The sequence below is a fragment of the Pomacea canaliculata genome, linkage group LG2 (genome assembly GCF_003073045.1).
Source record: "Pomacea canaliculata isolate SZHN2017 linkage group LG2, ASM307304v1, whole genome shotgun sequence".
Taxonomy (NCBI): Eukaryota; Metazoa; Mollusca; class Gastropoda; order Architaenioglossa; family Ampullariidae; genus Pomacea; species Pomacea canaliculata.
This window is the reverse complement of record NC_037591.1, coordinates 12589126-12614242: the sequence shown is the minus strand read 5'-3', so window position 1 is coordinate 12614242 and position 25117 is coordinate 12589126. Positions and strand designations below refer to the sequence as shown.

At 35.9% G+C, this 25117-nt stretch overlaps 1 protein-coding gene across 1 annotated transcript; it reads left to right on the top strand.

Annotated features, from left to right (window-relative positions):
- Positions 1-14: 14 nt before the first annotated feature.
- Positions 15-24765, top strand: LOC112557211 (tetratricopeptide repeat protein 21B-like). The gene is made up of 36 exons (XM_025226925.1): positions 15-161; positions 558-687; positions 1532-1642; positions 2276-2340; positions 3026-3127; positions 3543-3625; positions 7743-7937; positions 8103-8187; positions 8514-8612; positions 9201-9491; positions 9922-10029; positions 10356-10448; positions 10823-10952; positions 11412-11497; positions 11743-11814; positions 12054-12174; positions 12731-12837; positions 13106-13344; positions 13939-14011; positions 14379-14489; positions 14826-14878; positions 15188-15276; positions 15721-15841; positions 15976-16041; positions 17929-18031; positions 18279-18389; positions 18624-18705; positions 19304-19454; positions 20334-20495; positions 21100-21169; positions 21351-21476; positions 21834-21953; positions 22116-22226; positions 22636-22756; positions 23480-23547; positions 23764-24765. Exons 1-36 carry the CDS (start codon positions 135-137, stop codon positions 23839-23841), a joined length of 3960 nt encoding a protein of 1319 aa, XP_025082710.1. The 5' UTR covers positions 15-134; the 3' UTR covers positions 23842-24765.
- Positions 24766-25117: the final 352 nt, after the last annotated feature.

Genomic DNA, 25117 nt, shown 5'->3' with positions numbered 1-25117 from the left:
AAAGGAAACCGCGACCTGACATGCGCAGTAATGAAATAGCTTTGACATGGCCGCCGCGACAAAGCGTTAGTTGGCAACGGCTTATGCAGAACATTTCTTAAGAGACATAAATGTAAATCGAGTCTTTAAACACAATGGCTGAAGCAGATCAACTAACCTTGGTAACGCGCATTCCTTCTGAATGATACCTAAGAGAATGAAAGTCGTGTAAACTAATAGTTACGTTTCAAAACTAAAATATATGAGAGCAACTATTTCTCGCTATTAGACGATCTACGTGATGACTACTCCTGATCACGAGAAGACTTCGTTACTGCAAACTTTATGTTTTTCTTTCTTCTGTTCTTCCAACTTTCCTTCATTCCAAGTAGACCCATTTGATCTAAATATTGAGAAAGTTATTAAGGTGTAATTAATATTTGATCTGAATTGCATATACTAAATACTAGCAGCGTTACAAGATATTAATATGTACTTTATTTGAAACTCTCAGCTACAAGCTAAAATGCTGTTGCACCTTTTGCATGTTGCATCTGATTTTAAAACCCATGTCACAGGCAAAGATCAATTACTATTGCCGGGAAGGATACTATGGACATATGGAAACTGCTGCAACAGATGGGCTTCATCGTTATGGCAATGACCCAGTTCTCAAATTCTTTGCAGCTTTTGCAAAAATCATGCAGGGTATGAAGCATTAACATTTTAAATTCAAATCTTCTGTATGGGAAGTAGTAACTGGAATGTGAATGGATTGATCTATTTATTCAAGGACTATTGCCATACTGAAGAAGAGAGAACAAAACAGTGATAAAACAATACTACAATAAAAAATAATGACAATATACAATAAGGGGAGAAGAGATAAAAGTGCAGTAATTATACATATTTCACCAAAAATTTTAAAACAATCTATACCAACAGGACGTGTATTGTTTCTAACTTTAAGTGCATAAGATAGATGACAAGTTTTTTAAAAAACATTTGTTTATTGATGCCACCAGTCTGCTGTTTTTAACTGAGTTTTGAAAAGTGTAAACTATCTTATTTATCCTTTTTTTTCACACTTGGTAAAGTCAGTCGTAGTCAATAGCTGAATTCACTATTGCTGACAGTCAGTTCAGTTCACCAGAGACTAAAACATTGGGGAAGAAGGTAGCAAGTTTACAGTATATAAATGCTTCAGTGGATGCATAATGTATCATTTTATTCAATATTAGTTTTATTTAGTATTATAATATATTCTTTTTTAATTTTATACAATTGTGAATCTATCTTTTTATTCTTTACCATATTGCCTCTGTGTTTCATGCATCTATCCATTGGTGATCAACATAGAGTAGTTTGCTAACATTGAGGTAAACTCTTGATGCATTTGATGTAAGTTTATTGATGGAATTTAGCTATAGAATAGCTCATTCAATATGGGTCTATTGACATAATTGAACTATAGAGATGTTCACATTCACAGGTGCAAACTGTAAGATAAGAGTTAATAAAATACATTTTATAAATGAATCATTGTGTAAAGATCGAGTCCAAGAGGGAATCAGAGAGCTGGACATCTTGAAGGACAAACGTGATGTTAACCTTTGCTCCATTATGGCACTTATGTTTGCTCACAAGAAAAGCCCAAATGTTGGTGAGTATATTACAGTATTTGTCACTTCAGTCTTTACTTTCACAATAGATTTACAAAGAAAGATATTAATTTGCACTCAATGTTCATTAGATTCTGGAAAATTGTCAAAAATTAGATTTTAGAAATGATGACTCAAATATTCTTTTTTTTTCCCTTGATATTGCAAGCATAATCTTTGATTTGTTAATGAAAGATTTTTGTAAGTTTAATAAAACCCTGATAAATGCTAAGTGAGAGATAAATATGTATTGTTTATTTTTATAGCACTTTTTACCACCTCTGAAGGCAGACTCACAGCATTTTACACTAAAATCCTTAGTAGGTATCAGATACACTCTGCTCTCTCTCTCTCTCACACACACACCACATAAACACATAAACAGAGTACCAGGAGAAAACCACCAATAGTCAGCATAAAGAATACAGTTCATATTCAGAGAGAGGAGTATGAGGGCTGAGATCAGAACCCTTGCCACCTAATTCTTGCTTTGACAGGCACTTTATCCCACTATTAACATCATTTATTATTACTTCAGAAGGAAGGAATTTTATAAGGGTATACGGCTGGAGGCAAGTGGTCCATGAAATAATAGTAATGTGTGATGCAAAATGTTGTAATTTTTAATGTCACAGATCGAGAAGCAATTCAAGTTTTGGATGCAAAACTAAAAGAAGAAAGGAAACAGGCTGGAGAATTGGTCAGTTCTTTATGATTTAAAATGAACCAGTAAGCAAATATGAGAGGAAAGAACCAGAACTTTCTTATATATGTGAAAAACAAGAACAATAACAGCTTTTACTTGAAAATTTTTTTGATAGACCGAGGATGAAATGTTCTTTTCTTGATTTTTTTATATTATTGTTTTTGTCAGGGCTTGTAATTCTCAGCCTTTCAGCAAGTCTCCCCCATTGAAAAAAAATTGTGTGTCCTATTGTAAAACTAATTAGCCTGAAGAAAAAGCCCTAATTTTGGAGAACAGTGACACATTTTTATGGGCACACTTTTTGACAGAAGTGCTGTCTGGAAATGTGGAAATGGAAATCATTGGTTTGTAATAGTATGTACAAATGATCACATAAATTTGACGTTTGTGGGGTGAAAAGTACAATGAAGTGGGATTGGATGGAGAATCTCTTATCTGATATGATATTGCATTTGTATTGGTAAGAGTCATTTGTAAATTTATACTCATTGATCTTTGTTGTCTATGTTTTTTTGTGATTATATATTCTGTTTGTGATTGAATTTGTGAATGCCTGATCCTTGCCAGTCCGATGTCCTTTTTCTTTTATTAGGCTAGACCATTACAAGCCCTGTTTTGGGGATAAAATGCTTTCTCCTTTCTTTATGTTTATTTTATATTTGTGCAAAATGTTCTTCAGGGCTTGTATTTTGCGGGACTGTTTCTTTTCCTTAATGGCAAACATGACAAGGCACGAGAGTACATAGATCGCATGTTGAAGATTGCACCTTCATCTGTAGAGGTGAGTTTGGTAGTTTGTAACTTTAAACAACTCTGTTATTTAGTTAGAAAAATTAAGGTAATGGAACCTCCCATATTTATTTAAAATTTAAAAATAACTCTAGTCAGTTCTTCCTGTCAGCAACATGAGTGGGATCCTTTAACAAATGTTTGTGGGAGTAACACCAATAGATAGATCTTTTTGAGTGATTTAAATCTCAGCACTGTTAATTTCTTTCTATCTTTAGTGTTTCTTATATGGTAAAGATCCTCATGTGGAGGTAGTTGTACCCTTTTTTTTCTCTGTGGTAGTTAAAAGCATATGGGTGTAATGTGAGTGAAATATTTGTCATTTGTTCATGACTATAAGTGTATGTAATTGGTGTGCATATTGTCTATATGTATTGTAATTCCTTCTATAATGCTGAATTCAACAGGGTCTGACAGTAAAGGGCTGGGTGGAGTTGATGAGTGGACGAGAGGCCAAGAAGGCTATTCGCTTTTTTGAAGATGCACTGAAGTAAGTGAGGCTTATGACGTGTGAGTTGCCTCTTATTTATCACTATCTGCCGCTGATCTCTGGTAATGCATGTGTATATGTCCATCTTTTTGTGTGTGTGTGTGTGTGTGTATGTGAGCGTGCATGTGTGCTTGTGTATCCATGCATGCACACATGCTTATGTGTGTGTGTGAGAGAGAGAGAGAATCTTTGTATGTGTGTCCATATGTGTATGTCTGTGTATGTGCACATGCATGCAATGTTTATGTATTAATATGTATGTACATGTGTGAAAGTTTTGTTTATTTTCTGGGGAAAAAGTTATTATCATATTTAAGTCCAAACTTGCTCAAAGGTAAAAGGCAAAGATATATGTCCTGAAACAAAAGAGAAAAGAAACAGTGCAGAAAAATTGGTTCTTCAAGCTGTTTGTTTCCTATATGGAAAACCAAATTCATAGAATGGTTGTCAGTCTTTCTAGAATGTGATGGCATAGATAGTTTCTGATTCTGCCATGTTTCTTTAATGTTTCTTCAGGTGGTTTGTCTTGTTAAAACAGTTTCTGTAATACTGATTTGCAGTTTTGTAACTGTCCCAGGTAATGGGTCGTTTTCACTCACGTGATACACACGTTAGCAACGAGGCACTGTCCGCCATCTTCCTTCCCTAACGCTTCGCGTTTCTTCAGCGGCTCTATATCGGCTTGTGTCACGACACCGCTAGAGTCTCTCGAGCACACCAGCGGAGTCGGACAATTGCGTGCTCTTTCACTCAAATAAACAAAACGATTTTGCCTATACGAGTCTGCCTATGTTTATTAATAAAAAAAATAAATAAATAAAAAACCCTATGAAAACACAGTCACTATAACAATGACTCTTCCTTTCGTCAAACACATTTACCAAGTCCACCGAACTCCTTGCACACTATTAAAACTCACTGTCTTGGCAATGTCTCCTCTAACACAATCACACAAATCCCTGTATCTATTACTATTCAAACTCACTGTCTTGGCAATGGTTCTTCTAACACAATCACATATCTCCACTGAATCTTCTACACATTATGAAGCACACTGTCTTGGCAAGGGCTCTTCTAGCACAATCACAAAAATCCACGGAATCTACTATTAAAACTCACTGTCTTGGCAATCACACTTCGACTAACACAACCTCCAAACTAAAATGTACTCGATCTCTTACACACTAGTGAGACACACTGTCTAGCAAATGGCTCTCTACTCTTAAACAAGCGTCCACCTCTCTCCGAATCCTTTTCTCTTCTCCCTATTAAAACACACTGTCCCGGCAGTGGCTTCTCCCTTCAATAAGAAACACAATCCTCCTCCCCTTCATTAAGTGTCCAGTTTCACCTCCTCTCACTCATTGCTTGCTACCCCAATCTCCAGTCACACCTTTTCTTTCTTTCTTCTTAAACATCAAACAAGAACTTTTGCACATTCAAATGCATATTTATTAATTCTTTTCAGAAAATTTTTGTGTCTGCTGACAGAACATAACTTAAAAAAAATCATTACAGGGTAAGAAGGAACATATCAAAATCACAATCTAAATAACATCACTGATATGGATTACTAAGAAGAACTATTGGTTAGGTAATCTAAAATCCACAAAGAAGCTCTGGCATCAATATTGCTCTGAATTAGCTTCTGAGCAAGCAAACGGCATTTGCATTCAAATGACAATAACATTTGATTCAATTATACATGTTTGAGTAGCCTGTTAATAAGCAAAAAATATTAACATTATTCTGTCAACAGCAAATATTTTGATCAACATCATACAAAGCATGACATCTCCAGCAAAGAACAAATTCTATATTGTTCACAGTTTCACATCAATTTACCAAGTAACTTATCTGATCAGTTGGATATCGTCATGCTATTATAAATAAAGTGCGAAAGAAAAAGAACTACAGTAAGGTAATTGTGCATTTTATATCTGAGAATAACTTCTATGGTAATGTAAACATATACAGATTGCAAGCATGCATTCTGAAAATAAATGCTGATTTCAAACTAAAAAATTGCACTATAGCTACTCAATAGGCACTATGGATTTATCTAAATTTACAATGCAGCAACAAAGCCGAACTATTTTGTCTATGACTGGATTATCATCACCAGGCTTTGTTGCCATCAGGTCAATAGGCACTTTAGACTGCAAAATTCCAAACTTTCTGCGAACAAAGCCTATAACTCTCTCAACATGAATTCGTACTGAGGCTATTTTTCTCGAATTTTCAACTTGTAGTGGGTGAAGTTGCTTTTTCCCATGGGTAAAATCTGGAATTATTAATTTAGCTTGATAAAAAAGAACTTCATCTTCAATGTTGAAACCTCTGTCGGCCATAATTACATCTCCTGGTAACAAGTTGGACAACAAAGAAGTATTTTCAATGATGTGTTGTCTGAAGCCCTGCCACCAAATGCATCTGAAATGTAGCTGATTGAACCTTGTGGTGCGATCCCAATCAGATATTTGCCAGAATGATATTTTTATAGTTGGAATAAACTTGGATCTGATTGGTTTGGCCCGAGGGTTTCTGTGCTTCAAGTTCAAAACAGTCAACAATAACAGCAACTTTATCTTTAAAGTTTTCTCTAAAGCACATAGGCATAGACAGTTTCAGAGCTTCTCTTGAAGGCCAGTGCAACAAAAAAGACAACCGTGCTACAAGTACATCAAGAGTTCTATGAAAACTCCTTTGCACAGTTGACGCGGATACTTTCAGCTGATACCCTATATCCTGGAATTGGTAGTTCAGTCTGATCTTAATTAAACACAGCAAAAACTCTTGCTCTTTGGACAGTGACTGTGTTTGATTAGACATGTATGGCTCTACCGTTCTGAAAATAAGGTCCATTACTGCCAATGAAGGAAGTCCCGTGTAGAATGGAACTTTAGCTTCATCTTCAACATACACCTGTCTTTCATAAATAGAACAATGTTGTCTGTTTTTAACTGAATCAAGAAGTCTGGTCTCAGAGTCCTGCATGATAGCATCTATATTTAGTCCAGTCAAATCTGTTTGAGTGTTCTGATCATTTGAACATGAATCTTCTATGCCACCATGTAAACTTTCTTCGCAAGCACTTGAGCAACCAAAATCTGTTTGAGTGTTCTGATCATTTGAACATGAATCTTCTATGTCACCATGTAAACTTTCTTCGCAAGCACTTCAGCAACCAAAAACACTTTCACATATTTTTTCTTCCTGGCTTGTCTCACTGCTGATTGATTTTCGCTTCTTGCTTGCAGTGTGTAGAGTAGGGGCGGATGCATTACTTCTTTTGCGAGACACAAGCCTCAAATACCTGTTTTTCGAAGTCTCAGCTTCTGAGCAAGTACTTGATCGCTCATGTCCCAAGTGTAGAGTGGGAAGCCACGAAGGGCTGTTCCGGAAATTCACATATGCTGGCTTTCCTAGACACAAGAATAAAACAACCCATGAATTACATCTTTGTGATATTAACTACAAAAAAATAATAATAATCAGCACTGAAACAAAATAAACCAAATACACGTCTAAAAAGACAAATAATGAAGTAGAAATAACATTTTTTATCCTCTCTCTCTATAGCTATAGTTTATTAGTCGTGGTCATGCATAATGAAAGTCTTGTTTTGATGTTCACTCAAATCACGTGAACTGTCACCAACCTACAATGAAGAGAATATTTATCACAATGTGTACAACATGCAGAACAATGTTAAATACTTTAGCAATTTGGAAAGCGTCTGGTTTCTTACCGCCAACAAAGTGTTTCGAACAGATAAGTATTTTGTTCCACTTCTCTTCTGTTGTAATATCCTCTCGGTAAAGCAGACGACGTCGTTCTTCTGTAAGTTTTCTTGTTTCGTCGCCTTGGTTCAAAATAATTTTGGGTATCTTATGAAAAGATACATCTAGAGGAACATTTCGTTTACTGCAGGGCTTGTTTCCGCATCCTTTTATACCGCAGACGACCATGATAACCGATCAGTTGCCAGCAAGCTTCAGTAACCTCTGCTTTAAGAGGGGAGGAAAAATGGCCGCTGAAGCAGCTCGCAAAAACTGATGACGTCACGTGAAAACCACCCATTGGATTTGAAATATGCATGTTTTATGTCATGCAGGGATGGATCACGTAACATTGATGCACTGTTTGGCAAGGCCAAATTTTTTGAGCTGAAACACAACTACAGTGGAGCTCTGGAGCTGGTGAACCAGGTGGTGGTGAACTACCAGAACTTCTTGCCTGCATTTGTGGAAAAGATGAAGCTACAGTTGGCACTTCAGGACTGGGACAACACTCTTGAGGCAGCTCAGAGGTATAAGGGAGGACTTGCTTGGCTTCTAGGACTAAGGAGATTAGCTCTGTAGCTTTCGCACCATGTGTAGTGCATGGTGAATGGTGTGTGTTTATGTATTGATTACAATATCAATGTAATAACAGTTAGTCCACTTATTCCTGTTACTGTTTGTGTTATGAACAGAGCTCTGGATATCAACATGCACTGCGTAGAGGCAATGGTTTATCAGATATTGCAGATGCTTTGCAGAGAGGGAAATTTTGCTGAGGTAATGTATTCATGAAATCTGCTTTATTTGTTTTTGTGCATTTTTGTGAGGACATAATGGGCAGTGGCATGCATGAGTCAGGTGTCAGAGTGTATATGTGAGTGTGTGGGTTTTTTGTGGCTATGTGTCTTCATGTGACCATGTTTGTTTTTTGTGGTTGTGTGAGTGTGTGTGTTTGTATGTTTGTGAGTGTGTGTTTGTGTGTGCCCACGCACAAGCAGGGGCTCATGTGTGTATTTTGATACTTGATAGCTGCCACAGTGATCTGAATGCAGCAAAGATGGTGAGAAATGGAATGTAATTTATTTTGTCATGTAATAACGCAGATTTCAAGCAGGATTGGAGACCTGTTGACAGCACTTGATCGCTATGAACCAAAGAGTGGTTCTCTCTACTGCCACATGGGTCAGGTATTCTCTAGACTGGTGAGTATAATGGCTGTCAGTGAAGATAACTGGAAATTAATGTATTTATATGCAAAACATTTATGCAGTTTTTATTTTGTTGTCACTGCTTGTTTATCATTTTGACTTGTCACCAGTATTGATAATCAGGTATTCCATTTATAGCATTAGTTCTTGTATAAAATTTAGTTTTATGTGCCATTTGAAAGAAATAATATATCATGGCTTGCAAAATCTAATCATATTATTAGAATATATTAATAAATTATTATCATACCAATTGTTCTAAATTTAGCAAGGTTTTGTACTGTTTTCATTCTCTCTCACACTATATATAAAATAAAGTCTATCTTAATTAAAGTAGTTGATGGATGTAATTTAAATTATTAAATAACCAGAGCTTATGTTATGATTATGTAGGCAAGGGAAGCTGTTGTTTAACGTATTTACTTAATGTTGAAAATAGGATTAATTAGTTTACGGTACATATTTTGTATTGCTATATAAAGTACAAAGGATAATGCACTAGGGTGAAGCATTTCATTCCATAATTGATATTTAAAAAAAAAGATTGTGCTTGTTAAATTCTTTTTTTTTTTAATGTTTCAGTCAGGAAGAAATTCTTTGGTTCTTCAGTTAACTCGAACACTAGTTGAACGTGCAGTCAGCATAGACAGCAACAATGCTGATTTTGTCAATGAGCTTGGTGTGCAGCTGGTGATGGCTGGAAAGACAAAGGATGCAATGAAATGCTTTCGCAGTGCCATGAAGTTGGATGAGACAAGTGTGCTTGCACTGACAGGGATCATCAGATGTCAACTCCTGGATGATCAGCTGGATGAGGCGGCTCAGCAACTAGAATTTCTAAATGAAATCCAGCAAAGTCTGGGACGTCCAGCTGTGAGTTTTTGATACAGGCAGTTTTTACATCTGAAAGCTAAACACCATTGATATGCATTTGTTCTTTATTTATTGGAATGACTTCTTCTTGTTTTCCAATGTTGTCTGATTAATCATATTTTATTAATTTGGGTTTTTTTAATTGAACCATGCCACGTGGGAATATGTACACAACAAGTGCACACAGACACTAGTGGAGCCTCTCATTTACACTGTTTTATCAAAGAAAAAGCGGCCATCATGAGGCCTACCCATGCAAATCACTCGCCATCTACCCATCTTTTCTGTTTCTTATTTCCTTTCCATTTGTTTGGTGAAAAAAAACAACAAAAAAAAAAAACCAACAACCACAGGTTTATGACAGTATGCTGCAAAGAATAATTGCTAAAATATATTTATGTTAGTTACTGATGTATCTATACACAAACAGGAACTTGCATACTTGACTGCAGTACTGGCATCAAAGAAAGGCAAGGGACCTGAAAAGGTTATGGAGTTTCTGGATGAAGCAATAGAACACCATTTTATGGGATTAAAGGTTAGACACAGGACTGCACAGTCCTGAGATGTAAAACTGTAAACTTAATAGTTCTTTTATTGTTAATGTGATTGTGAGTTTTAGTGAGCATGGGTGAGATAGAAAGGGAGAGAAAATGTGCATGTTGTTGTATACATCCATTTGTGCATTTTGTCATATGTGTAAGTGTTTGGTTATTGTGATGGTTGAAACACATTCTGTTTTGCTGTTTGCTAAGTTGCTGAACAGATTTAGCAAACATTAATTAACCTATAAAGTCTGTGGCACGGTATTTTTATAGTGTACAATACTGATATTGGTGTAAATGTTTTCTGTTTTTTTGATAGGGTCTGCCACTTGGAATTCAGTACCTTGTATTGCTGAATCCAGACTTTTTATTGCAAATTGTCAAAACCTTACTGCAATTTGCTCCTCAAGTGGTAAGCTAATTTTTAATTTGTAGGAGGCATCTATTACTGTTTATTTTATTTATGTCCATTTAAATCCTAGTCATTTTGTTTGAAATAGCAAGGTCCAGTGCTGAATATAATATCATATCCTTCACAAAAACTTGATCCAAACCCAAAGGATATTTGGATATAAAAGTAAGGCAGTGACAGAAGATGTGCACTGGACATGAGACAAGTGGAATCTCTATCACTTCACTAGATTTCAACCCTAAGGTCATGAAGCTACCTTTTTTTTCATTTAAAACTTTAATTAAACTAATAAAAGGGGATGTATTTTCTTTATACAATAATAAATACTTTGTATGTTTTCACAATTTAATTTTATTATTTCTCTGTCCTTTAAGCCAATACAGAAAGGGCAGCCTGTAAATCCTGTACTGAAGAAGTGTTACATGGTACTGGATCCCCTCACTCGGAGTGTACCAGGACTAATGGAAGGCCTATTTCTCATCACAAAGGTGAAATATCTTTCAGGTAAGTTTGATTTCCATATTGACATTGTGGAAGAACCAGCCTGCTTTCAGAAAAAGTGAAGGAAATACTTTGTGTGGTTATATATTCAAATCTGTTACAAAATGGATAAAAGGAGATTTTTGCTTATTTGCGTATAAATAAAATTTGCTTATAGCTTCCCAAAGGCATCGTTACTTCCCTTTTATCTTTTTCAGGTCATGTGAGGCTAGGCTGAGTGCTAAAATATATGAATGATAAAAATCTACATCTGAGTTAAACAAAATCCACATAAAGCTATGAACAATGAGAGTGTAATTATGAGTTTATAATTGTGTCACATGATTGTTAAACCATTAGTTGTGTCTTAATGGAAATAGCCATAAGAATAACGTGGATAGAAAATATTATGTTTCATCTATGCATAAAATGTGACATTATTAATTTGATGAGGAAATTTTTTTTCTTTATGACATATGGCAGGTGACATTGAATCAGCTCAAAGCACCTTGCAGCACTGTCTTGACCAAGATGCAACTTTCTCAGATGCCCATATTTTGATGGCACAGGTGTGTGTCTTTTGTTGTTTGTAAGACTGTTTCAATCACAACATTGCTATTTATTTGTTGCTTTTTTAATATATATACTTAAATTTTTTTCAACAATCAGAAAAGATATAGACATACTTTGCTATCAGTATTTGTATGATTAAGATAGTAGGCTAATTAATTAGAGCTAATTTCAAATAATAAAATTCCTTTACTGATAAATTTTGTGTTAATATACTTTTTTGTATGTGTGAATTTTTTTTCAGATTCATTTGCATCAGAATAACTTCAAACAGGCTAACCAGTCTCTGGAGGTTGGGCTTAGCTACAATTTTGAGGTATCTGTTCATCGATGATAAAAATGTCACTTCTGCTCCTTTTCATATGTGTGTGTGTTTTGAACTTGTAATTATGAACACATTTCAAGACTTTTTTCATAGTAAGAGTCAAATTGGTTAAATTGGTCTTGTGGTCATTTTGTTCTTTGGCTGTCCCAATCCAAAGTACCTTCATGCTTTTCTTTCATATTAAAATGTGAAAGTACTACCACTTAATACTTCTTTTCTTACATGTGCAGGTTCGTGATCACCCCCTGTATTATTTGATCAGTGCTCGCATCCTCAAGAAACAAGGTGACATCAAGGAGGCTGCTCAGATGTTGAAGCAGGCAATGGCATTGCCAGGCATTAAGTCCTCAGGTCTCTAATTATGTAAATCAAATAAATCTCTTAGCAACTGCTTTAGAAAGAGGATGTTATTTTACCTCCATTACACATTTTAGGAACAACACCCATCTTTGAGTAAGCAGCCACCTTACTTTCAGCAAGTGGTCAGGTTGTCATTTAGGCATCTCACTTGATTGTAATGTCATTACAGTTTTTATCTTTTGATAAGTCGCCAAGCATTAACTTTTTTGGGGGGTTTTATTTTGGGACTTCGTTCATCAAAGGGTGATCATCATGTCATTCCTGCTTTTGTTTTTTTTTTTCTGAGGCATTTATTAAAATTAGTCAACACTTCCAAAATATTTAAAAGTATATTTTTCAATAATTCTAAAGATTTATAATCAACTCTGAAGGAGAAAATATTAGATCTTCCTTTGCATAATGGTCATCACTAGTGATGATGTTTGCTGAATGGTAGTCACTGGAAAATGAGACACTTCACAGTAACTTATGGTTAAAACCATGCAGGATAATAGGGGAGATATTAGAAAGTAAGAGGATGACACCTGATATCCAGTTTCATATTTAGTGAAATCAGCTGGCAAGAAAGGAGGCAAGGTGTCAGATATTTCTGTCAACGACCGAGTGTCTGTGTTCTTGGAGTTGGCTGAGGCGCATCGTATGCTGGATGAACAGGCCAGTTTCAGAAAGAAAAATTGCTTTTGGAAATTTCTTAAAATGTATTGCTTTTGCCAGTAATAATGTTTTTGAGAATACTTTTTAAAATACATATAAAACTGTTATAAATGTATACAGGAACAAAAATTCGAGTTTTCTGTATGTATGCTGTAATGTACCATAAGATAAGGTTAGCAAACAAATGTACTAGACTATAAATCGTAGTTTTGTTCTTTTGATCACTGTGCAGTTTGATTTATTTGTTGTTGTCTGTATTGGGGGACAGCATGAAGCAGCCAAAGTAATGCAGGATGCTATCAACGAGTTTCAAGGCACTCCAGAGGAAGTGCGCATCCTGATTGCCAATGCTGACCTTTCCCTGGCTCGTGGCGATGTGGAGATGGCTCTAGGCATGCTCAGAAACATCCAGCCAGATCAGCCCTACTTTGTAGAAGCACGTGAAAAGATGGCAGAAATCTACCTTCATCATCGAAAGGACAAAAAGCTGTATGCAAGCTGCTACAGGTGGGTTTTGGGGACAGAATGAAATAGAAGCAGAACAAGCTTATGACTGTAAGATATATGTAAATGCTAGCCATAAAGTTGATCCTCTCTCACTTACGAAATATTTGAAATACGCGAGACATCAAGATACTGTCTGATGTTAGGGAACATCTGTTTAGTAGAAGTTGTAAAAATGTTAGAATCAAAATTGATAATCTAACATATTAAGACAGATAATACCTGCAGAACTATACTGATCGTGTTGCATTTGCAGATGACATTAAAATGCTGCCTTTGAGTAACATTCTAAAAGAAAGTTTCCAGAATAAAAAGTTAACTATTACAAGCTATAATACATAATTTGTGTAGGAATTTTTTTTTAAACATTATTAATATTGTTGCAGAGCCAAAATGTCTGGTTATTATTCATCATACAATTGAGGGGGAAAAAAATGAGTAATTGCTATCAAACTTATTTTCTAGATTGATTTATTTGTAAATAGCAGGTTTTGAATATTTCAGGGACAGTGGACTTAGTGACATTTTTTTGAGATTATGTCCTTTGAATAATTTGTGGCCACATCTTCATTATAGATTAATTACTGCTGTTTACAGAGAGCTTGTGGATAAGTATCCCAGTCCTCATACTTGCCTGTTGTTGGGTGATGCCTACATGAGCATACAAGAGGTAGGAAACTGGAAAACACTGATGAAATTTAAGTTAACTAGGTGGCATCATAAATCCATATTTCTTCTATGCTCGGCAATTTTAGGCTTTCATTTTGATTTATGTAGCTATATGGTTTGAGAATTTGTTTATTTGCAAATACCTTGAGATGAATAATCCATGTGTCTTGCCTAACTTTTATTAATGGTGGATGTGCATCTGTGTGTGTGTGCATGCTTCTACGTATCATACATGTACCTGTAGCAGATTTTGGATAGACAGTGTAAGGTGCCTGCTGTTTTAAGTAAATTAAAAATTGTTGTATTTCCATAGCTTAAATAATTTTTTTCAGTGAAACATCTGAAATGAGATTTAAATATTTGTGTAGCCAGAGAAAGCCATAGAGGTGTATGAGACTGCACTGAAGCGGAATCCAAAAGATGCAGCATTGGCAACCAAGATCGGGCAGGCACTTGTCAAAACACACAACTATGGCAAGGTGAGCAGCAGAAAACAGGACACAGGTGTCTACTCCTGTTAAGTGGTGATTTGCAAAATATTGGAATTTGAATAGTTGCCACAAGAATAAGCTTGACTTAAATGCAATAGACGCACACACACACACACACATAAGTTTCATTGATTTCCAACTGAAGAAGAACCCTTTCCTTCCCCATATGATCAAAGATTGATTTTTGAACACAATTCTTCAGTTAGATTTAGTAGAGCAAATATTTATCTGCTTTAAGTTCTGAGTCTGACACAGTTATGCTCTTATTCTCTGTTTGATATAATATTCACTTGGTCATCTCACCTATATTTTCTGCAATCATAGGCCATAAACTACTATGAAGCATCTCTCAAGTCAGGGGGACAAGTTTCCCTGAGGTAAGAGCTTGATACAGCACAGTTCTTTTGTGTGGGATGTTCACCTTTGTTAAAAATTGACATATGCAGTAGTGTTATGTTGTGGTCATCAGGTAACTCTTTCTTGACTGCTCCTTAATGCCTTTAATATGGTCATGACATCTATGAGACAGGCTGATTGTTGTCTTAGTCTAAGTTCAATTTAAAAGTAGGAGTCTCTAAAACATCTGTAATAAGTCAAATTAGTGAAAGCTATCCTCACTTTTTATGTTTTTTATAAACATGCCCTTTGCAATACATTGTAGTATTTATTATTTTGGTATGCTTTAGACATGACCTTGCTGAGCTGTTGCTACGACTTCGGCAGTATGACAAAGCAGAGAAGGTTTTGAAGCAAGCTCTGGAGGCAGAAGGGCAAGGTGAGACAGAGGATTGAACTGATGAATACAGCTTGTAAATTGTCACTTCTTTCTTAGCCTTCATTTAGATTTCCACACTTTCTGCCTTAAATATTGTTTAGCTTGTAACAGGCTACCATTTTACTATGTGGACAACAAGACTCTAATTCTATCAAAATTGACTTTTCTGTGTTGGTGATGGAAAGGAAACATATTACTGCAGGCACTGTAAGTGAACAAAATAGATCATAGAAGTTATGACATCTAGCTCTTGAAAGATCTTTTTAGGAGACCAAATTTACAATTTGAAAAAGCAAATTAATATCAGTTATGATAAATATATCAGTGCTCATAGAAAATACTGTTGGAACTAAATAAAGACAGTCCAAGCAACACCTGTTTGGCATATCTAGTTGCATGAGTGACAGGAAACGTTTAATATGTATTGTTATCACTGTTCTTTAGATTTAGAGACATTGATGGAACACACAAAGTACCTGCTTCTTCTGGCCCGAGTATACCAGCGTGTTGATCGTATGGATGAAGCCCATGAAATGTTGACAAAAGCCAGAGACATGCAAGCAAGGTCTCAATCTTATTTTTTTAATGAAAGATTTTATTTCAAGTTTTTCCTTGTAATTGAAAGTGATTCTTCTTTTAAACATAGTGAGTGGCTAAAATAAAAATGTTGGAACTTGAATGTATAAAATGTGTTTACAGGGTGCTCAAGAGAGTTCAAGTTGATCAGCCTGATGTGTTGCCTGCTCAGAAGCAACTTGCAGCAGAGTGAGTATCCTTAGTGCTGTGTTTGTACCCATCACACCCTTATGTATACAGTAATCCCTCGTTTATTGTGGGAGATGCGCTCCAGAACCACCTGCGATAACGGAAAATCCGCGAAATAGAAATGGTATATTTATTTATGTATTTATACACTATATCAGCGGTTCTCAACCTGTGGGGCGCGACCCCCTGGGGGGTCGCGACGTGCCTACAAGGGGGTCGCGAAGGTGGTCATTTTTTAAAAAAGTTTCTTATACTGGTATTAGTGAAATTAGTTTACATTGTGTAACCGAGTGGTGAGGGCGATCAAACTCCAAATCTCTTCTCCCTATTCAAGTACACTGTCTCGGCAATGCAGTGACTTCTCACTTCCAAAACTCAAAACACAATCCCCCTCTAAACAATTAAGCCTCCAATCTCCCTCCTCTCACCTTTTGCCCTCTCTCTTCCCCAATCTCTCATCGCTGACTCCCCTCTCCCTCTCCAGTCACACCTCTCTCTTTTTTTTAAAAACATCTAAAAGGCACGCATTCAGGAAACGTCCATCATTCACACCCTTTCATTCGCACGTGCTCAGTCCTAGTACTCTATAGGTCCCTGACAGAAGGCCATGACCAGACAAGGGAAGGACACCACCATATTACAAACAACTGACAAGATGAATGCTTTCGTCCGAAACATTTCGTTGTGGACGCAGAAGATACTCCAAGAAAATATTTTTGATATGTTTCCGTGCTTGTGTAAGTGCAAGGCTGACGTTAACTTGAATCTTGATCAGGTGAAGAATGTAATTATTGCCCATCTAAGCGGACTGCAAAAAAGGTTTCAGCATTATTTCGCTGAAATTGATGTGACTAAATACGATTGGATTCGTAATCCATTTCTGGCTGATCCTAGCACAAGCGGGTTGTCCACGCAAGAAGGAGAGCAGCTCATCGACCTTTCGAGTGACCAATCCCTGAAAATGGTCTTCCAAACAACACCAGTGCCAACATTCTGGATTAGCGCCAACGGTGAATATCCTCTCCTTTCTGAGAAAGCAATGAAAGTTCTGCTGCCATTTTCAACTTCATATATGTGTGAGCAAGGATTTTCAGCATTGGCAGCACTGAAGTCGAAATACAGAAATCGTGTGGACGCAGAGGCTGAGCTGCGAATAGCAGTGGGTACGAACATCGCACACAGGTTCGCTTCTCTATGCAACAGCAAGCAGGCTCAACCTTCTCATTAATCAAAGTGAGTGTCCAATAAAATAATATTTATTAGCACCACAGAATTTGCTTTAGTAAAATTTCATTAACAGTTATATTTCTTGCAGATACGAACTTTGTTCTTCCGTTGTTGATTTCCTCGACGCGGCGTTAGAGGTTAGCTAAGGCTCCCCACCCCTCCCCCACCCCCCCCGCTCTTCCACCGACCTAGCTGGCTAAGGGGGTCGCGGACGTACCGGTGTTCGTCAGGGGGGTCGCCACATGTAAAAGGTTGAGAACCGCTGCACTATATTAAGGCTTTATAAACCCTCCCCCATATTTTTACGCTACATAAACCTTTCCCATTTCCTTAATAGCCATTCCCACACTGTTATTTACAATTTTGAGTAGGTGCATCTAAAAATTCATAAAATATATATATTTTCCTCTGATCGAATTTCGCAGAAAATCCGCGAAGAAGCATAGATCTGCGAATCATTTTTCCCATTACTTTCTTATAAAAACCCGCAAAATAGTGAAGCCGTGAAAGGTGAAACGTGAAGTGGCGAGGTATTACTGTATGTGTTTGAATAAACGCATGTATGTGTGGAATGTGTATATGTGCATGTAAAATATAAATATGGATATAGGTATGGGGGATTTTCTCTGATACAACAAATGTAACTGATTTTCTGCTCAGCATTTGCAGCCAGCTTGCCGAACATTCCATCAACAAACGCAATTTTGAGCAAGCCATTCGCTTCTACAAGGATGCTTTGGTCTACAATGAAAATGACAGCAAGGTGTGTTATGCTGCACACCATATAGTGCCTTGGAGAATGTGAGAAGTTAGGCCTGGTGTCTAACAAGACATAACAGTGACAACTTTGACTTACAGCAGCAAAAAAGATATGGAACAGTTTGACAAAGAGTAAAAGAGGAACAATGATATCAATATCAAAAGTTTATGATTTATACAATGTTAGAGATATATTGATATATTTTTATAAAGTTTATGATAGCATAATATTTTTGTTTACACCTGTACAGGTGATGCTGTCACTGGCAGGTCTGTACCTGTCAACAGAGGACCTGGATGCATGTCAGCACCAGCTTATGACTTTGCTGAAGGGAGATAAGGAGAATGACTCAGCTACTATTGTAGGTGATGTGACGTGCATTTGTGTGTGTGTGTGAGTGATATTTTATCCTTCTGTGAAATATATTTTCTCTCTGTCTCTCTATAAATATGTCACAAAAGGATGACAACAAATCATTGGTCAGTTTAAATCTGTAATCCATTTATTGAATTATTGAAATTCCATATTATACAAATACCCCAAAAAAGATACAAATATACATGGAAAAAAATACTATTTATTGATTTTTATGCAGATGCTTGCAGACCTTCTTTTCCGCAGGAATGAGTATGACACAGCTATGTATCACTTTCAACAACTTCTGCAAAAGAAGTCTGGTTGGTATACAATTTTCTCAAGCCTCCATTTTCATATATTTATATGCTTAAAAATCTGTTTTTTCTAATTTCAACTGGTTACGTTCTGTGAGGTGTACAGTAGTATACGAACAAACAATGTAGTATATCATGTGACTTTCTGTGTAATATTTGGAAAATGTACAGTTGACATTTTCCTCAGAAATGAATGAAATCATAACATCTGCCACCTGGTGTAAAATGTGTTTACTGTGTTACCAAGGGCTTTAATAAAGTCTGTTTATTGCACCCTTAGTCTGCTTTATGTGGAAGAGCATGATTTCTTTTGCATCCTTTATTAATTGAGGCAATAGTTCATATTTTTTTTAATGTGCAGGTACTTGCAAACATCAGTATATTTTTGTTGTGTGGCAGTTTGTTGTATGAACTCAGAGACAATTAATATCAAATAAAGTCCTCAAAAACAGTATCTCAGATGAGGTTGCTGGTGAGATCATGAAGGTGACAAGTAAAATTTAAAAATACAATTATAAGGGAAGAAATTTTAAGTTTAAAAATAAATAGCTGACCCAGCTGCAACCAGACTGACAGTCTCAGGTTGCTTTTGTTTATCCTATAGACAACTATGAAGCTTTAGCAAGGCTGGTGGATCTGATGCGGCGTGCTGGCAAACTAGAGGAGGTTCCTCGATTTCTTGAGATGGCTCAGGCTGCATCCCCTAGGGCACAGATGGAAGCAGGCTTCAGCTACTGCAAGGGCTTGTATGAGTGGTGAGTTCATCATAGAAAGCTTTATAAAAATTAAATTATCAGCAGAAGATCATTAAAGTACTTAGGAGATTGATTGTTTATTCAAGAGGCCTTGCCCCATAGAAGGGGAGCAAGCAACAATGATAATACAGTTCACAAGGACATAGATATACAAGTTTAGATATAAGTGCTGGATGTAAAAGTTTAGATACAAATACTGCCTTCAATACAATTAGTTAAGCACATGGATTAATTTTCCACTGTAGACTTTCTAAACTGAAATGCATAAAGCAGATACAATGCCAAATTCTCTACAATCATTTTGTTCACTGGCAAATTCATTTTAAAAGTGTATGGATTAATACAAAATTTTCTTTATTTAAATGAATCTTTCTCTAAGATGCTGTAGGGCTTTGCAACACACAACAGTGAGCTTCATTTTCCTCATTTATTTTACACAATGAAAAGAGTAGATCATGTGCAATATATCTTACATGTTGATAATAATGAATAGCAGTGCTAGATACACCTACTCTAAATTTGGCAAAAACTGTCAGCAAATAGTAATCTTAAAATCATTTTCAAATACTTTTTAACATCCTTCTTCCTCTGTAGATTTATGACACTCTCTATTGCTACTGTTTGCTCCCTGATTCCTCTTTGTGTCTTCTATGTTTGTCTTTTATTACTTTTCTGCATAATTGTTTCTCCTTCCATCCTTCATATTGTGTTCATGTCTCCAATAAGAGAGCATGTTCATGAGCATGATTATGTACTATATCAATCACATGATTATTAAGCAAGTAAACATGAAACTTTCATTATTTTATTATTTGTGATTTATAAATGAAGTATGTACTCTGTGCAACAGAATAACTTCTGTTCCTTTTTTGAAAACAGGTACACAGGCAATCCTACTGCAGCTCTTAAACTGTTTAACAAAGCACGGAAAGATTCCGATTGGGGTCACTTGTCCATTTACAACATGATAGAGATCTGCCTTAACCCTGACAATGAGACAATAGGTGGAGAAGTCTTTGAGTCTGTAGAAGGGAGTGGAAGGTAAAATTTGTTTAGTTATTACTAAATTTGGGATGTGCATGCATGTCTTGGCTATTGTGGATATTAGTCATGATTTCTTTACAAGTTTTGTGAGCAGAATAAAATTTTGCACAAAAACACTTCATTAAGAAATTACAACAAAAGGGGGAAAGGAATGTTAAGAACATTGTTTCTCCTATTTCACTGAGATGAAAAGGGGGTATAATCGATGGGCCAAAAGAGACCTAAAACCTTTTATATTATCCGTAACCATATAAGGATCTATGTTGAGTCTAACAAAATGAAAAGTAAAATGATAGTCTTAAACGTATCTCTATGATATCGGCATAATGCAAGTGTAATATTTAGAGTGTAATATAAAGATATCCAACTTTCGTTTAAAAATAATCCCCAAAATAGGAGTACATAACTATGCTTAATTTTCAAGATGTAAGTCTTCAAATACCAGCATTCTCCCCTGTCACTCGAAAAGCAAACTTTGTCAGCCAGTTACCTTGATGTCCATGCATGAAGGGAGGATATGAATTTCATCCGCTCAATTTGCTTTAATTTGTGTCTCAATATTGAGCTATTACTGTGAGCTGTTCGTTGAATCTTTTTACAGTCAGCCTGTGGACAAGGACAAGACAGATAGTGACATGATGGCTGTACGCACAGCAGAAAAGCTTCTGAAAGCAAGTTTTTCATTTCTTTTCCACCCATGAAAAATTTTGAATGGTTGTAAAATTGTTTGATCTTCTGTCTTTAAGAATTGTTGCATCTGTTTACAAGAATTCAAGAATACAAAAATATCATTTCATTTGAAGTCGATATAAAATATTGTCATATTCATTAGAAGATATGCTTTCCTTATAGGAAGTGAAACCCAAGCCAGGAGACATTCGACCACGACTTTTAGAAAACATGGCGCTCATTGCTACCAAACAGAAGCAGAATGTAGAGCGCGCATTGTCAGCCTTTATGGAGATCTGTTCCAGTGAGGTTAGCGAAGGGTTCTAGCAAAAATATCCTTAATTCTTATGAACTGGTTTCTCTGTAGTTTTTGTGAATACGTGTATAACTTTTTTTCTTTAATGGTTATTTAATGAAATTATGGATTTCATGGGCTCGGTTTGCTACTTTTTTTTTCCATTGATTTTGTTTTTTGTTTTTGGTCTCACCCTGTCGGTGTCATTTGTCAATAAAATTAGCAAAAAGAAATGCTCCACAGACTTACAATAAAAATAGTTTCCCCATGAAACAGAAAACAAGTTTGTAAAAAGCAGAGGGATAATACATAGGAATTCAACTGACTAAATGTTAGCCCCACTAGGCATTTAACACAGTAGTCAATTGCAGGGTCAACGTGAACATATTGGTGCTTTGTATGGGATGGCAGCTGCCTACATGGTGCTGAAACAGACACCACGTGCCAGAAACCAGCTGAAACGTGTTGCAAAAAGCAGCTGGACAATTCAGGTATGTCTTTCCAGTCAAAATGCCAAGCACTTTCATGAAGACATTTTTTTTAGTCTTTCACGAAATGTGCCAAACAATTTTTAAAATTGTCTTCACTCTCAAAAAACAATTATGAATTTCATGATCTTTGGTGTACTGAAAGACTTTGTTTTGAAACAACAGGATGCTGAAGATCTAGAAAAGAGCTGGTTGTTATTAGCAGACATTTATATTCAGTCTGGAAAATATGATATGGCCACTGAACTGCTAAAACGTTGTCTGCAGTATAACAAGGTACAATATTTTTCTTTTTGAGAATGTGCTTCTCCCTCATTATTCATTGTTTTTGTTTAAGTCTGCATTTCTGTTTTTAAATTTTTCATTTCTCTTTTTCTAGAGGTCCTTTTATGTATTTTTCATACATGTGTTTGTATAATATAATTGTGTGTGTGTGTGCATGCAGGCAAGCACACATGTGAACGCCTGATACTTTTCTTTCTTGAATACCATGTGTATTGGTGTTTCAGTATGTGTGATGCATTTTATGTTTTTCATAAACTTTTTTAAAATTCACATGTTATTAAACAGTTTTTTGTGCATAAAATGCAGTGAATTAAAATATGCTTGTCAAAAAGTTGAAGATTAAAATTATAGATATGAATTATTTTGAATGAAGTGGACAGAATCTGTACATGTTTTTCAGTCAAGCTGTAAGGCCTATGAGTATCTGGGATTCATCATGGAGAAAGAACAGTCTTACAAAGATGCAGCTAGTAACTATGAAAATGCCTGGAAATATGGCAACAAAAACAATCCTGTGATTGGTAAAGCATTTCTCAGCTTTGGGTAGAGATATTGATATGTTATTGTACTTAATGCTGCAGCTGAATGACTTTAAGAGTTCATTAAATTAGGATCATTACTCCTGACCCCAATCAACAGTCAATAATTCAATTATGTCAATAATTGTGATTATAGTCATTTGACTAGTCTGCCTGCTCGTCTTCCTCTGCAGATTTGTGACACTCTCCATCCTTACTGTTTGTTTTCTGATTCCTCTATGTTTGTCTATATGGTTGTTTCTCCTTCTGTCCTTCATATGCTGTCCATGTCTCCTACTTGTCTTAAGCACTGAAAGCATGCTCATTCATGAGCATGATTATGTGGTATATAAATAACATGTTATTATTAATTAATGATAGTACTCCTACAAAAAAAGGCGGATTTACCACACATATGACTTGTTCAAATGATTCAAGATGAATTCTTTATACTAAGCAATAATGCAGTTTAAGGAAAAACAAGGAAAACAGACAATTATTTTTCTTTCTCAGGAAGGCAAAGATTAGGTGCAATTATGCAAAAACGTTTGTGAGATTTTAGGATGTACATCCTGCCTGTTTGTTTACATGTCAGATTTCACATTTCCTGCACAGATACACCACATGAAATCATCACAGAATGGGGAGAAAAGTTAAGGTTTAAACTGGTTAGAGTGTGGTGTATGGTAAAGTTGCGATAGGTTACACAATTTTTTTTTCTTTCAGGCTACAAGCTGGCTTTCAACTACATGAAGGCCAAGAGATATGTTGATGCTATTGATATATGTCATCATGTAAGTTACTTTACATGAAAATCAGTTTACTTATCTTCAGTCATGATAGGGTGGAATAAAGTTCCATTAGCTGTAAAATAGCTCTTTTATATGAATTGTCGGATTTATTACTCTATGTTTTCCTTACTAAGACTATGGACCCATTGTGTCAAAGATGTTTCTTGCGTTTCTTTATATTTACGTGATGATTAAGACTTTACCTTAATTTTTATCCAGGTTTTGACAGCACACCCTAACTACCCTAAGATCAAGAAGGACATTTTGGAAAAAGCACGAAGCAGCCTGCGAATGTGAACTCAAGAACATGTAGATATGTTAGGCACTTGAGCTTATAATTTATAAGGACATTTTCACCACTGCAGGCTTGTGAAATACTGTGTGAATTTTTTTTTTTGGTAAGCAGATTGAGATGCAAGCAGCAAGCTTTGAGTACCTTACAGAACTTTATCAAGGTTTATGAAAGTATATTTTGTGCTATTACAACATATGAAGAGCATCCTTCCTAAATAATTCTTTCTGGACCTTATCTCAGTTTCTTGTTGGAATATCTTGTGATATTTTTCCTCTTGGCAATTCTTCTGATTGTTAGTTTGGTCAAAAGCAAAAGAATGAAGAGATGTAACTATTATATATACCTATACAACATATCAAGAAAGGGACTGCACAGGGTTTAAGATGATTAGGTATCTGACAGTGACATAGGAATCAGAGAAGCAAGGGAGGCCCTAAAAAAAAAAATACTGAGGAGGCAAGAATGTGAGTATGGAGTTTGCTCACCCTCCTCCCCCTTCAAAGCTGAGCATTGTCCTATGCCACTGCTTTAGTGGAAATCCTGTTATCCTCATGTGGCATTCACGTGTCTGGGTGTTAAAATATTTTGTCACACATTGATCAATCCATATTTTAATCATCAGCCAGAAGCTGCATATGCACTGTGTGATTTGTAAGTGGAGGATCATTCCAGTTTATTATTATAAGAAGTAACATTTACCTGTTTCTTACAGTGTGCATCCTCTAAGGAGATGGAAATTGTTATTCTCATTTTTGTTGCATGTCTGTGTGTGTATGCATGCATGTCTTTATGTGTGTACACATAAATGTGTCAGGCACATAGAAATCTATGGGCATGTTGACACAATGTGAGACACATGATCATCACAATTAATGGAAATTTGGGGAAATAATTTGTAGGCATGATATATAAATACATAAAGGACATGTGAGATTTGTTTTTTATATATATATATGCATGGACACACGCGCAGCCTACATGGAGAAGGGAGGAGAGAACTGTTTAGTGCTGTTATGGAATTTAATGCCATTACAGAAACTCATACAGGTTCCAAGCCATTACAGGCATACAGGTGTAACTCCTGATGACACTGTCATGCATGTAAAAGATTACACATGCTTTTCTTTTATAGGTTTATCCTTGACACTAAATGAGATAGCCACCAACTTGAACCATTCTGTGATAAAAATATTAAAAAACAAAAGTATAGAAAGAAGAAAAAAGGAGAAACTCACTTTCATGCACACCCTGACCATTAACCCTCTCCCACTTCCACAA

Excerpts from the sequence above, each read along its gene's own strand:
- LOC112557211 (XM_025226925.1), top strand. The coding sequence starts at position 135 with ATGGCTGAAGCAGATCAACTAACCTTG. Across the intron at positions 18,032-18,278 it reads ACAATGAAAATGACAGCAAG|GTGATGCTGTCACTGGCAGG; the intron begins GTGTGTTATGCT and ends ACACCTGTACAG. Across the intron at positions 19,455-20,333 it reads TGCAAGGGCTTGTATGAGTG|GTACACAGGCAATCCTACTG; the intron begins GTGAGTTCATCA and ends TTTTGAAAACAG.